Source organism: Anguilla rostrata, chromosome 14 (assembly GCF_018555375.3).
Source record: "Anguilla rostrata isolate EN2019 chromosome 14, ASM1855537v3, whole genome shotgun sequence".
NCBI lineage: Eukaryota > Metazoa > Chordata > Actinopteri > Anguilliformes > Anguillidae > Anguilla > Anguilla rostrata.
Genome location: NC_057946.1, coordinates 10,172,593 through 10,188,378, shown reverse-complemented (window position 1 = coordinate 10,188,378; position 15,786 = coordinate 10,172,593). Strand labels below are relative to the sequence as shown.

The 15,786-nt window shown below is 39.8% G+C and overlaps 1 protein-coding gene across 1 annotated transcript in view; it reads left to right on the top strand.

The window, feature by feature from the left end:
* man2a1 (mannosidase, alpha, class 2A, member 1) overlaps positions 1-15,786 on the top strand; it is a 113,178-nt gene that overhangs the window by 23,147 nt on the left and 74,245 nt on the right. The window contains exons 3-4 of the mRNA XM_064307584.1: positions 1,299-1,443; positions 8,971-9,142. Of these exons, the coding sequence (XP_064163654.1) occupies positions 1,299-1,443; positions 8,971-9,142 (317 nt within the window). The remainder of the gene's footprint in view (positions 1-1,298; positions 1,444-8,970; positions 9,143-15,786) is intronic.

The window sequence follows — 15,786 nt, the reverse complement described above, 5'->3', positions numbered from 1 at the left end:
GCTCATAAAGATTTGTTTGCACATGTGCAATGTTTGATTAATGTGAAGGGTATCCAGTTTTCAGTTGCTGTGTTACAGTTGCTTGGATGCTCTTTTGCCATTTCCTCTTCTATGTTGTGTTGGGACCAGTGCTGCCATTAATTGGGGATAATCAGGCCTGTCATCCTGGGGTCAAGCTGGGGGCAGGAAATCCCTTCATTGGTCCAGTGAATTATGGACTATTTGATTGACTTGCTATTTCTACAAGAATTAATACATAATTTGTGTTGCATGCGCATAGCATCAGTGTTTATTTTATAATTCATTTTCATGCTGTTAAAGGTCAACATTTGATTTAGCATTTATCTATTTTGTAAAAATGGTTTTGATCTGCTATGCCATCTCATTAAGAGCGATTGGATTAAATGAACATCACCAAACATTAATAGACAATATGAAGTTGTTCATTTTAAAATGTCAAAAAATGGGGCACAACCAACCCCGGTCTCCCCTACTCTAACTGGACATTACATTGTCTGGTTGGGACCACAAATCTACAAATAATTTGAAAAGTGGACATTCTGGTCAAAAACCAGACATTTAGCCACCCTAACGTAGATCCACCAGGTGGTACGCAATAAGAAGTAACGGTACGCATATGGGAAAAAATCTAAAGTACCAGTACTCCTTATTTGTGAGTATCAAGCACTGGTTGTTGAATGAAGGGCTATAATGTAGGTCTGTAATTATACAGCTTTACATGATGTATGCATTTATGTTGATGGGTGATGAGTTAGATAACGCCACTCCATACACTGTGAGGACTGCTCTGTTGAAAGATCGAAAGATGGTATGGTTGAAAAGCGATGAAAATGTTGATGCCACTGGTTGATGATGTACGTGTTTATTGTTATTTCAGTGCATGGGTGCTGTTTTAGAGTATGGAAATGAAATCCATATATGGAACAAGGTCAGGTTTGATGGGTCCTGTGCCTGCATTATGACCGATTCTGTGTGCAGTCACAACTGTGGGATGAAAATGGGGTTGGCTGGCAGGGGGAGGGGGTGAGGTGCGGGGGCCCACGGGGGATGATTTTGTTCCGGGCCTGGGCATTATGCACGGTGGGCCTGGCTGGGCCACCAGTAAGACAGGGATGCAGAACAGATGCACAAAAAAGATTTTTGAGGGTAAATCCCTCAACTGGAACATTACCAGGCCTGGAGCGCTGTCCACCTTCTCACTTGTCGGATGAAGGCTTAAACCACTGGGACCTCAATTGAATTTTTAAACACTTTGGTTATTTTTTGATTTCTTTCAGATGCTGGACGTGTATGACCTGCTCACATTTGACAATCCTGATGGCGGAGTCTGGAAGCAGGGTTTCGACATTTCGTACGAGGCGAATGAGTTGGACAGTGAACCGTTGCAGGTTTTCGTGGTGCCCCACTCTCACAATGACCCCGGTAAGGAAAAACAAACCCTGCACAACTCTGGTGAGAGCGCTGATCCTCTCCTGCCGCTCCTCAGCCATTGCTCTTAAGGATTGCGAAAGTATTCCGAAGTAATTGCTTGCTGTGATTGTGCTATTGTGGCTATTATGGTAAACAGCCCACTAGCTCCACTAAATTCTCTCATTTTAAGGTTGGAAGGGAAATAGCACTTTTCTAATTACATCTCACAGTTCACAACCTGTTGGCTTTGTCTTTTAAATGAAGCCATCATTGCAAATCAGTGCATGGGAAAAATAATAAAAATTACAAAATGTGGAATTCGCAGATTGGTTCTGTGCGTAAACTGGGGAGGGGGAAGCATGTGTAATTCTTTTTAAAAGGACTTCTCATGAATGCAAGAATGATAATTGGGTTGTTTAAATGTGCAGAGCTGACATGAAGTGCATTCTATTAACTGTGTGGCTTGGTTATGATGATGGTGCTCATGAGATAAAACAAAACGGGGTGTGGGAAGATGTGCAGTGGGCAACTTTAAATAAGACAAGACAAGTTTCAGTGAGGCCTTCGCAAGCTAATTGCAGCGTAAAGCAGGGGACAATCTATTACTGAAAAGCTCAATATGTTATCAGTTATCAATATGTTATCAATATGTTATCACTTATCAGTTGACACTTTGTCCTGACTTTCCTGTAATTTAGCAAGACCGTAGTGTTGTAAAATAGTGTTGAGTTGTTTAAATGGAAAGATGTGCTGTTGACTTTTCACTATTACTTATTTGACCAATTCGGTGTTTGGTAAGATCAGTATTTCTGACAATCTTTGTACAGTATTTTTCCACACCCATGACAGGACTTATCCTTCTCTTCTGGTTTACATGCTGTCTGCTGTTACACTTCCTCTCCTGTGCACAAACAGAAGTTGTGGTGACACTGAGGCTGTTATAATTTATGTGAATGTGTCACTTGCACGGAAAACAAAATGAGTTTTTAGTCCTCACGTTTCAGAGACTGTGTGAGCGTTTTTCAGAAACATCTCCGAGAAGCGATTCACAGCTGCGAGACACCTGCTGTGTGGTTTCTGCCAAGAGTGAATGAAATTGAATTACCCCTCGTGTCCAGTCTAAAGGCCTCTGTTTGGGTCACACTGAAGGCTCTTTGACATTATGCTGTCCCAGCCAAAATCATTTCCATTTGGTTTAAACCAAGACGCTTAACTCTGCTGTGCGTTCTAGGTTTACATCACAACATAAGTGAGTTAATGACAAAAACAGACTGTTAAAGCTTGTGTTTTGTCTGTAAGGCAAGGTGAATTCATCACTGTGCCGAGTCTGGTTTTGGAGAATCACAGAATTATCTTATTCTCTCAAAATCATTGCAGGTTAAATCAGAATGTGTATGCTTTTGCTGTGTACAATATACCATATACAACAATTCTTTCATGAATTAATCTTGAGTGTAAGTTTCTGATTTAATGTTTTACCTATGGTTCATGAAATTAGTCTTCATACTGCATACTTACTACTTACTGCATACTGCATACTTTATACTTTATTTTTGTACCTTAGACATGAGTAGATTTGAAATGTTTTCTGTGGCTTCATAACCTACCTCAGGCTATCAGGCACCAGGGTACTCTGTCTTTTGAAAAAAAAAAAACATTCTAAATTAACTGAACACAAAAACACAGACTCAAAATACTTAACTAAGCTGTATAATATGGTCTGCTCAATATGCTAAGCTGGTGTGTGTCTGGATTACTTATGTAGAATTTGAATTTATATTCATTTTAGCAGTGTACTAGAATCATAACCAGTAGATGGGTTGTGTATTTACTGCATTTTTGGGACTGGAAGCAGCTTGGAGTGTGGTGGAGTTTTTTTCGCCAAAATGTTACAAACCGTCAGTGCTTCCTTAAAATATGTGCGACTTAAAATTGAGTTATTGCAACAAGTTATAACTTGTGTGCTCCTGTAAAAGAGTCCAGCAGTGTCACATACAAATATCACAGTGTGGAAAAATACATTTTTCAATTTTTAGAATATTGTAGAAGCAGATTTTTATTTCTCCATTGTGAATACTGGTGTCTCGCTTTCCAGTATTCACAGCTGCTAAGCTGTTAGGTACGGAACAACAGACGTACTGACTTTTGGGGAAGTTGCCCTTTAATATTTTACATCTTTATGAGGCAAAACTGAAAAGAACAAAGCCACTGTGCTGTCAGGTTTGTGCCCACGTTACCGTTCGTGGCATCATTCGATGTTGCGTGCGATAAGTATTTCTGTGTAAACATCGTACCGAGTAGACGACAAAGGCAGTCGGCTGTAATCTTCGCGCTGCACCCTGGGGGAAACAGTGTTTTGTTCAGATCTAATAAGCGACGTTCTGCTAGCTGGCTTCCAGCGGCATGGTGTCCTTGCGCAGCCGACGCAGCAGGGGAAGCGGCCGCCCCAGCGCCTGGGGACAGACTGCCGAGCTCCGGTCCTGCGAGGCGGCAGAACGCGGAGTGTGAACGCGTGGCCGAAACCATCGGAAACGCATGTGAAGACGAAGCAGAAGTTTTACTCAGGGATGCACTTCTGCACTGTCACTATGCATGAGGCACAAAGTGGTATGCTGTAGCCAAAGCGTTGGAATGTGCTTTATGATTGCACAAGTGGGACTTTGCTCCAACAAACACAACTATGCCAGATGACCTCATTTACAGATTTGCCTACGTTTTCTTCTGCCCAGATTTAAATTCAGCTTTTTACTAAATGTTATCATCATCAGAATAATGTTGACTCCCCAGTGATAATGCTAGAGCCAGACTTTTCAGTAAATCTTGAAATCAGCGATGCATTATTTGGTTTTGAATTTTCGTAAACCCAGTGAACCTGGTGCGATTTGGCGGGATGCCTAGGTCATTTATCTACACTTACGTTCAGTCTGATTTTAGCTGATTTTATGAGTTCTTCTCTTTTTTATCCTATACATTATGCAACATTTTTTAGTTTATTGCTTAAAATTCTTTCTGAAATGAATGACAGTTTATTGTGGTCAGGCCTTGGTCTTGAACTGAATCACGGCAGATAGATCTGCTTTTTGTTTCCGCTGTGAAAGTTCTCTCAGAGGTTTGACACTGAGAAGCACAGCACCGAAGGGATCAAGGTTTCTGTATGATATAAATGTCTATTTTTGTGTATACTTAATAAAAAAAGGCTTATGAACAAATGAGTTCAATTGTAAAACTGTTGTTTGTGACAAATCCTGCATAAGTCTGCTTTTGAGTCAGCTTCTCTAGACAATTTCAGAGCAAATGACATTCTCAGAAACATAAAACTTAAGCTATTTAAATTATTGCAGTGTGAAGCTATGCAATTCCAGCATTTGGTCCAGAGCTTTTATAAGGAGTGTGATTTATACATCATCACCAGAAAGAAGTAAAGCTAAGGGCTAAGGACATAGCCAAGCTGAATGAAAATATATCAGGTTTCCTTTTGCACCCTGCAGCTGGAGCACTGGTGCATTATGCTGTCATGAATACTTAAATGTTCTTTGTCATAAACCATAATTAATTTACTACTTGAATACTTTCAGATTCTCTTTATGACATTTAGGTTTAGTATAATGTAGTGGCTTCAATAATCAAGCGGCTTTAACTATTACTATTAACATAGGTTATCTCAGGCACACTGAACTTGATTTTATATTTCTGCAATCTAATTCAGATATTTACCCGATTCCCCCTACTGTGTATCCATGCTTGCACTTGCATGCGCGTGTTCGGGATGGATACTTTGAGCATTCTTTTTATCGGGGTTTTTGACTCCCTCTTGTCTCGTGTGGCAGGGACTTTGCCCGTGTGGTTTTCGGTCAGTTTGGACACGTAATGGCCTGTCTCTCCCTTTCTCGATGACTCGTGGCTTGTTGAGGTGAAAATGACATCGCTATGCACTGAGAGGCGTGAACGGTCTCGGTAACCATTCTCATTTGATCCGCCCTTCCCCCGAAAACATTCTGTTAGCTCTCCTCCGAGATCTCTCTCCTCAGCCTCTCTGGGTAACTAATAATGTCTGTTTGAGAATCAAATGAGCTATTCAATTAGGCCGGGCGGAATGAATGGTTGCAGCCGTCCTATATTGAGGGCCATTTGTTTATTAAGTGCTCTCTCCGTAATGCTCGTAACATGTTTGCTTTGCTGTGCTTGTGCAGCTGTTACGATATGAAGCATAAACCAATTAGCAAGCTAATCTCTTCGGGTGCAGAGCTGCCCCCTTCCTTTTTTATTTAAGATGAAGGGGTATGAAAGTGCTTCATAATACCTAATCAAAATTTGTCTTTACCTCAGGCGGGAACCTATTTTATATTTCTGCCTTTTGGTGCACATAAGCGGTTTGTATAACTCCAAAGCTATCATTGCATTCTAATGTAAGAATGGTCTGACTTGAAGTCACATACATGGTGAATTTGGCTTCTTTCGCTTATGCAGAGCAATGGTAGAAGGAGTTTTGGTTGCATGGTCAGCACGTTTCTAGATCAACGTGAGAGGTTTTTACTGTAATGAAACACCAAAAAAAGAGCACAAAACAAACACAAGGAAATCCTTGCAGGAAACCTGCATGACTTCTCTAGTTCTTTTTTGGCCCTGGGGATTTTTGGCATTTGTACAATTGCGCTTCTCCTGACCAAGCAGGATGTTGAAGGCAGCTTCTGAAAAGTGTTAAGAGTCCTGTTTTGTCCTTCCTTTTCTGAATGGAGGGACGCAAACAATGAAGGTGGAAATACGATCTCAGACATTCAGGGATGTAGGCCTGTATCCTGTGGTTATATCACTTCACATGCAGCTTATGTAAGCACTAGCTATATCATGTACCTTTATGGTAATAGTTTTATATCAGCTTATATTACAGCATTGATCAGCATAATTATGTAAATAATGTTTTTGGAACAAAAACCAGAGAATGCTTTAAAACTTTTTGTGTTGAGCAGTGTAAAATAAAATGCTGAATTCAGAGTCTTTTTGAGAATTGTTCCATAAAGTCAATGCTTTGTTTAGATATATTAAGCTTGTCTGTTGAATCCATTTGAAATCCAGTCTTTGGAATCTGGAGCGGGTGGCAGTACAGGAGCTGCTCTGCACGACATGAACAGTGAGAAATGAGAGGTTGTGGCTTTCTCAGCTCATGGATCTGTCAGTGTGACTGGTGAGATGATGGATTATAGTGCACCCAACTCTTAAGTCTTTCTGACTTACTTATGAGATGCAGAAATGAACATGATGGCCACTGGAAACAGCTTAATTATAAGCCGTCCTTAAAATTCACTGCTGCACGTACTGCCCAGCCATGAAACAAAAATTTGGACTGCGGTGGAAAATCTTCTAAACATTGTGTTTCTATAATGGCTGTCCTCCAGTACATCAACGTTGACATGTTGCATAAACATTCTTATTAATCCCACATCCACTAGTAGCAGGTACTTTGGCAGACAGAATTACAAGTTGTCATATCAGCAAAGAGAAATTGACTAATTTGCTTGTTAATACAGAAATGAAGTTGCTCTTTCAGATCTCACGGTTTAAAATTATTAATAGGCTACATGTCACTTCTAGGCAAATGTGGCAATCTATGCATTTTCACCTGTTTGAAATGTAAGTCAAAAAATAGGTACTTATGGTCACCTTTCCTAGTCTCGTCCCATTATCCAGACATCTTGGCAAGAGATAGAATCTGAAATAAATGTTCTGGGTCCACTGGTGAAATGAGATTTGATTCATTGCATTTTAGGTATGAACGCAAGTATTCTGCATACTAAAAAAACAAACAAAAAATAATCTCATTGTAGTATTGTGGATGGAAGATGTGGATGTGTATCTAAATGGTTTGAGAGCACCAGTTTTTTTTGGTATTCACTTGTCTGTTGTTGAGAGCTCACAGCTCCTTTGTGGACTGTAATGGACAGACATTTTAAGAAGGTTAGAGTAACCTTGGAACGGCTGAGAAGTGACATTGCTGGGATTCTCTGTTCGAACTGAGCATGCTGCACCATTTTAGTGTTATAAAATTGTCTTTACTCTGTCAGTTAGCCAGTTGTGATAAACTGTATTTATTTCAGCTTTTGAAGTGAAGCAGATTAGCTTCATGGGCTATATCTTACTTCTATTTTAAAATGGAATTGAGATTAAGCAGTGTACAACTCTTCCATTAGGAACAGATACCAATGTTGGTATCTTGGATTGTTGTACAAACAAGCACGAAACTGTCCAGACCGACGGCGCACCTGTACTAACTATATAGCTAGCTAGCTACGGCATGTCCTCACCTCTGTAACATTATTTGTTGTCCTGTGTGTGCATACATCTGTATCAGTGGTTGTAGCTGTGTGTCCTTAGCTTACTCATGCGTGCAGGATAGCATCCGTACACGCTACCTAGGTTAAGTGAAGTAGGTGGTCCGTACGCGCTAACTAGGTTAAGTAAAGTAGGTGAAACGCGAACAAGTTAGGTTAGCTAAAGTAACGTTAGGCGATAAAGCTGTGCTTAAAAATGTTGTGCCGTACCACCTGCACATGCGTCCTACTAAACGAAGCACCACCTGCGCATGCGTCCCACAAAACCTCTCTCAAAGGTCGCCCATGAGTGAGTGAGTGACTGACCACACTTCACTCACACGAATGCATATTCAGTCCTGCCTGCGTGCGGTGGGAAAAACACACCTAAAAGGCACCGTGAGAACTTAAGTTTGCAGGTATAAGATTTCGATCATAGTTAATTTAATGGAAACACCAACTAAAAAAAATGACATTTTTGCATGGAGTTAGTTCGTTTTTGTACATGCCAACATGAACTTAAGATGAAACCACATAGCAACCCAGGGTTAAGTTATGTAATGCTATAAGATTCATAGTATTTTATGTAGTCTGCCTTGGCTCTGAATTGCATCTCTTTACAAAAGCTACAAAGCTTCATGCATTTTGTCCCTATGACTACAACAGGCCATTATAAATCTAATTTCACTAATTCTCTTTTCCATAGCTCAATAATTTTGATTGTTGAATCACAAAATACATTATCCCTTCCGTGATTAGATCTAACAGCTGGGATGCCCGGGGAATAAAATCATATTCAGTGCTTAATATGAAAAATCATACATACTTGCTTATACCAGTTATGTTCTCTGCCTAGTGGAGACTGTGGTCAGGGCTGTGGGTCACTCAGAATTTTTACAGTAATAGGTGACCACATTGCCACAGATGTCTTTGAATCATATTATCTTTAAAGCAAAACTTTAACTTCCTTTTCACTTACTGTGTTTTTAAAAAAATAATTATCAATTATAATTATAATTAGATTCTTAAATCACTACAGAAAGGAATAAACCTGTCTCTTTCAGTACTGAACCATATGTTCCATTTTGTCCTACAGCCATAATTCGAAGTGTAATTTGCGTATTTGACATGACATGATTTATGGAAAATCGGACTAAATTATATGATGTGAGCATAATGAGTGTGTACGTAATTGCGGATGCTCGCTCACCTTGTGCGCTTGTGTTTGTTTCAGGGTGGCTGAAGACGTTTGATGACTACTACCGGGACCAGACACAGCACATCTTAAATAACATGGTGGTGAAGCTCCACGAGGATGAGAGGAGAAAAATGATATGGTCTGAGATTTCGTACTTCTCCAAATGGTGGGAGAGCATCGACAACCAGAAGAGGGATGCTGTCAAGAGGTGGGTCTCATTTTGGCTCTGCTTCTGCGGCATTAAGAAACTACGCGGGATTGGGACTTATCTTATTGATTTGTGGACTAATCAGTTTCATATTAAGCACTGTTGCATCAGCAGTAACCAGAAAAGATTGCGCGTGATGGATTCAGCTCGTGAAAGCTCCCAGTATTCCCATTTTAATTAAAGTCCTGGCAGGGCCGTCTGGGAGATATGTGAGGCCCTGTGCGAAGTCTGCAGCGTGAGGCCGCTATCACAGCGTGATACGCTTTCTCCAGCGCCATGCATTGTACCAAATGCACTCATCATGCACCCGCCACTGTTGTTGCAAAGTAGCCTACCTTATGCTGCACTGCGGATGGATAATGTTCAATAATAGAACACTATAGTTACTAGTATTTAGACTAGCTTACAAACATGTTTATTAGTGTTTAATAAGATGTCATACCCCACAGTGAATAAGCACATTTTTGCCACCTGCAATTACACCATTCAAAAACACCAGTGTCAAATGCACTCAAGTGCCCAAAATTGACGTATCATGCTCATAAGGTCACGTATAGGAAAAAGACTATTCCATGAATCTAATGTCATCAGATAGTCTACCAGTATGCTAGATTTTATAGGCCCATATGTGATTTTTTGGGGGAATATTTCTACAGTTTTTAAAGGTAGACCCTGGGAAATGACGTAGAAGCAAAATGAGTGTTTGAACGTGTCTGACATCATCCCAGGCACAAAAAAAAATTAAAAGTCCCCTCACAGACACAAGACCCTCACAGTCGCGAAGCGCTTACAGGGAACATTGACATTCCAGAAAGTCCCTCATCTGATGTTTCAGTTCTGGGGTGCTGGAGGAAAATCTGGAGCAACAATTAATCCGTGACAACATGAAGGCTTACAGCAAAATGTTTTTCTTTCCTGTAGCGATAAATAATTGGCCGGAATTGGCTTAACAAACTAAGCTGATCCCAAGCTGGGGGAGGTCCTGAAATCGCTGGAGACATGCACATGTTTTGTCTGCTCTCGGTGGCTGTAATTGGATAGATCAGGTGTTTTTCTGTGGGGTCTATCTCTTCACAACAAATATCACAGACACGAAGCGGTAAACATGTGCAATTGATTTGCATATATTTCTTTGGTGAAGGCTGGCTTGCTACCTCTTGTAAAAAAGGTTTCACAACTGTGAACACATTATCTGGATCACGCAAAGTGTCTTGTCCTTAACTGTTCATCGAAAATGTATAGCACCTGCATTAAAATGTCAAAATATAATTTGTGAGCAAATTAAATTTTTTATGAAGGCATGGCACAATTTATGAGAAATTCAGTTTCTCAAATGTGATGATTAAGGTCAAGCCTTATGTACAAATGCTTATAAATAATGCATACAGGTGGTGTGCCGTGGCAGTGAAGGCCACGTGCATGCTTTTGAAGTCTTCAGGAAATATGTCTTTATATTAAGTGTGACCCATGATCTTTATGCCTGAGTGTGTGCGTGTGCTTATGCGTAATATGTGTGTATGACTTTTTAGGCATTGGAATCCCAATTATAAGCACTTAGAAAAACAGCCCAAGGTGTTGGATTGAGAGTCATGCAAAATCCAGCACTAATATTATGCCCTTTGGTGGGCAGAAAGAGTTCAAAGCTAACCGGATTATTATTAATTTCTGCATGTAAAGGTATATTGCCGAATTTAATGGTGTTCCCATTAGCCTTCTGCTAGCCTGAGCTTATTTATGTCACTTATGAATTTAAAGTAAGAATTAATATAGTTTATTTTATAGCATAAGTAAATTTAGATTCAGTAGCATCCTTATGGTCTTTGCTTCTTTTTTAATAAAGTTTACAGCATCTTTTGTTGAGTGAGTAATAGTAGTGCAATGACTGAAACTAACTTAACATCCTAAATATTCACCTGTCTTGGTGTGTTTGTTGCTCAATGTACTCATTTGGACATGGACAGTAAAAAATATGACTCCTATGAAATCGTATTTTATTATTGTAGAAGGGGCCTTGTTTGTACGTTTCTTGCACATGCATACAACTGTGTAGTAACTTAGAAACCAAAGTGCAATACTGAAATAATGCCTTGATAATATAATATGTACAAATGGATATCACTAAATCTTTCATTCTCAGTTGGGTTGGCACATTTGTGTGTGCAATTTGTGGCATTTTAAGCAAAAATTAATTATTTTCGTCATCAGATGAATATCAAAGAAGATCAACATAGCTTGACAATCAAGATCTTCATCTCCGTCAGCACATAATCCCTTATTTGTGCCTGGCTGTTCCACAACTTGCTGTTCACATCAGAGACATATTCAAAAATAGCTCAAAAATTGTTATAATGTAATGGAAATATAAAAACGCATTTTATTATAAAATATCCATCACGTTAGACGGGTTACTAAATCATAATCCATCATGCATTATGGAATTTGGTTCCACTTAGTTGGTTCTTTCCAGTTCCCTGTATAACCGTTTGCATTCAGTCAGTATCATAATAATCACAGGCACTGCGCATCAACATGCGTCAATGTAGAGGAGAGATGCAGCAGAATCAGTGTATTGAAAGTGGGGAATTATATGGCAGTACTGTTACGTGGTAGTACGGTATCTTGCCACCTCGGGACTTGCGGATGGTTTACACATCATGTGGCACTGCCCACTGGACCAAATAAATAGTCATTCATGCTGTCATCCACAGCTGAACATGTTCCTCACGTCCAGTGTTTGCCAGGGTGTTTAAGTCTTGTCACATACCTCTTCTTCCATGATTTTCTGCAATTCGTTAAGTAACGGAGTTCGGAGAAAACATCTGCTTCCCTTCGGCACATTAGACTACTCAATTTTTGTGAAGCCCTACACTAAATTCATTTCAGGGCAGTCTTTTGGCCTGCTGGTGATTGATTTGGAGCTAAGAAGAATTTGCAAGAGCAGTTTGTTTTGCATGTGAGTGTCTGACACTGCACAATCTATGGTAAACAACTTTACAGTTTTAGCACATATGCACAGAATTTAAGCAAGAATGATTGTCAACTACCGTTTCAGTTCATAGATATCAATTTCAGCTAATGCCACATACTAGGATAGTCTGTTCTGCTGTCTCTTCAGACTGTAGATATATATTCAGTTTGAAAAGAACATTTTCATTATCACCTTTCTCAGTTTAAAATTACAGATAAACCACTATAATTATTGAAAAAAAGGAAAGGAAGATATTTTTTGACCTGGCTTTTGCAATCCTTTGACCTTGTGAAATCAAATCCCTGCCTTATACTTATCTACAATATTATGCCACCACATATTCTCCCTGATAGTATTCCTGTTATTTCCTTTTGTATCTAGATCTAAATCCGCATCCATTTTGTTGTCCATTTATTATTCTATCTTATTCCATACCCAGTAAATCCTGTGATCGAAAGTTTCAATTTCTTTTCCCCCCACGTTCTACATATTTATATTTCAGAAGCTCTTTTAACTTTAATATTTGTTCTTAGTCATTTTTCTTGCTCTTCGGTTGCAGTGAATAAGCGCTTTTTGTGAAACTTTCTCCCTGAATCTGGTGTGGGAAAAGGAGATTAATTGAAGCATGCTTGTGCCATGACAAAACAAAGATCAATGTTGAGATGTGAAACTCGACTATTTGGTGTTTTTGTGCAGCTTGACTTTACATGTAGCACTGTTGAGCAGTATGATTTATACATTAAATAACTCTGTGTACAGTAAATTATCATTTTGGAAAAGGCTATGTGAACTCAGTTTCAAAATTGTGGTTTTTTCCCCCAGAACACCTTAACATGTATTCATGTGGGGAAAATGAATCGGTGTTGGGCAAGGTAGATGGGTAGATCTTGGTTTGTGGCTAGTCTGTGCATTGAAAAACACTTATTAACATATCCTCTTCCACCACCTTTAACTCCAGTATTATGATAAAATGCCACTTGCCTGTTAAAATAGCATGACTATTACTATGCAAATGTATGTGATCTTATCTTGCACAGTTGCTAAATTTGTAGGTTTGTAAGCATACAAATGTACTGTGAGCCTAAAAAAAATTAATAGTGTATGCTTACAGCTGATTATTTGGCCATGCTAATAATTAGGATCTATTATAGGCTACATATTTGCTGTCAGACTCTTTGTGGCGATTGTATCACCCAGGGCATGGGAGGGATCTGTGTTGATTGCTATGTAGTGACCCCTGCTGGTCGATGCGGTGCCTTTGGACTGCTTGCGAGGGTTTGCATAATGAAAGGTCTTCCTCAGACTCATAGCTGTGGTCTGTTGTCTGAAAAGAAGCAGCAGGTGACACCACGTGTTTTGGAGGAAACCTGTGGATGTCTACATTCTCTCAAATTGGAAGTGGGGTTTGCAGCAAGAATGGATGATTTGCCATTCCTAATTGGGATGGGAACTGGAGATGCCAAATGTATTTTTTTAATTAACAAAAAAAAAAAAAAAAACGCCCCACATATTTATACTTATTTAATTCGATTTTATGTATGTGTGAGTATAACAGTTCATCTAACATGTTCAGCTTTGGTGATCATTGTAAGAATGTAGATCGGGTATTAATCTGTTGTAATATCTACAAAAACATAGAAATGGTAAAGCTGCATATAAGAACGGGAGTTACACTACTGAAAATTAACTCTGGATCAGTCCAGGCTCTCTTGAGATATTTAATCTAATGTGCTGTCTCAATATAAAAAATGTAAGGTAACATTTGGAGGAGTGGAGTGAAATAGGATTAAAAAGCCTATTAGGCCCCTTGTGTCTAGTGGACTGCAATTTTGTGTTTGCTTATTGATTGTTTTCTCAGGGAGAAAAAGCACTCATGTACTCTTTTTTTGCTACAATTTTAAATAGTGCAGGAGGGTGGTCTCTGCAGTCCAGGAGTTCCCAGCCCCCCATACTGCAATGGTATCCCTGTTGCCTGTAAGATAAGGAAAAAAATAGGGTAAACACTGCTGTTTCTGTTTTCAACTTGAGCACTGAAGTACTTAAAGAAGAAAAATGCGATTTTCAGTGCTGAGTCACTGTGTTCTTTTGTTGTGTCAGTGTCTGTTGTGTATGTCCAGAGGGAGCCTAGACCTGGAAGCCTGCATTTAAAGTCAATACCAAAACAGACAAAGGATGTGGCTTTATTCTGGGGTGCGAGGGCCATGCTCTCGGCATCAGACAGCAGGCTCATAACACTGCTTCACCACCTTAGCAGTAGCACCTAGGCAGAGTGTACGGGAGGTGCCATCTGCTGAAGTGGGAAAGTTGTAGGAAGACGTATATTTGGCATGGCCAATCATCTGCAACCATAGTCGCATGCGCGAACGCCACTCTCAATTCGGGAGAGTGTAGACATCCGTGCTTCTCATCTGAAACAAGTGGTGTCACCAGCTGCTTCTTTTCTCGCAGACTACAGCTGAGCTTGCATAGAGAGGAGTCTGAGGAAGACCTTTCATATGCAGCTTTGATTGGAATCTATGGGCACCAAATTCACCAGCAGGGGACACTTGATAGCAATTAACATGGAAGCCTATCCGACTGAACCCTCCCACTCCCTCGCTGATGCAGTCTGCAATTGCGAATCGCCCTATGGAGCTACCGGCCACAGCCGGCACTGGCACAGCGAGATCCAGTCCGAGGCTGTGAGGCTCATCTATACTGTACACCACAGCGTGGTGTCTGAACCAAATGAACCATCCAGCAGCCCCTACCTGGAATTCCCTTTACAAGCATAAAAATCACAGGAAGCGAATAGCTGTGTGCTGAATAAGAGGGTAAATTGAAAAATGTATGTAAATGTAATGATAAATTGAACAAATAGGGCACTGCGGTTCTAACCTCACTACGAAGCCTATGAAAACATAATGACCCTTGGAAGAACGTTTCTGTTTTATCCCCTGCTGTGTCTCAAAAATTAATTTGCTCGCCTCGATGGATCCTTTCACGGCTCGGAACCAAGTGTGTGAGTCACATAAGGGAGCGTGTTACAATCAAAAATACAAGGGATTACAGCCAAGTAAGATGTGTCCTGAAAGGTCACTATCTAAGGCTAAACTAGAAAAACACAACAGCCTGGTTTTACTCTCAGAAAAGCACATACTGTACAAAATTTTCAGACAGCGTGATTGTGCTATACAAATTCCATTGGATAAATGTTTGCCTCAAGGTGTAACATAACGGAGTACCTTTGAGAAATAAAGCCATTTAAGCCACTCATTTGCGCCCCCTACACATTTTGAAATGGATTTTTCCAGCCAGTGTTTTCACAACAAATTTTTATTTCCTTTTTGTTATAGTCTTCTGACTAAATAGCATTTTAGTTTTAGTCACATTTTTGTCATCTAAATATTGCTAGTCTAGTTTCAGTCAAGGCAAACTAAGAGTTTTGGTCTGATTTTAATGAAATATTTTTCACAATATTTTTTTCAACTGAAATGGCAGGGATGTTCCCAAAAAACAGCATTGGCTGAAGTACAGTATGTGCCACAAGCTGCCGACTTGTGTAAAGAAAACATAATCACCCAATGCTAAAAATATCTGCCACATGTCTGCAGTTCCAAACAGTTAAAGCAGCATGTGACAGTGGGGACAGTTGTTTCTATTGTGATCCGTGTTTAATTAATCGTAATTGATAAAG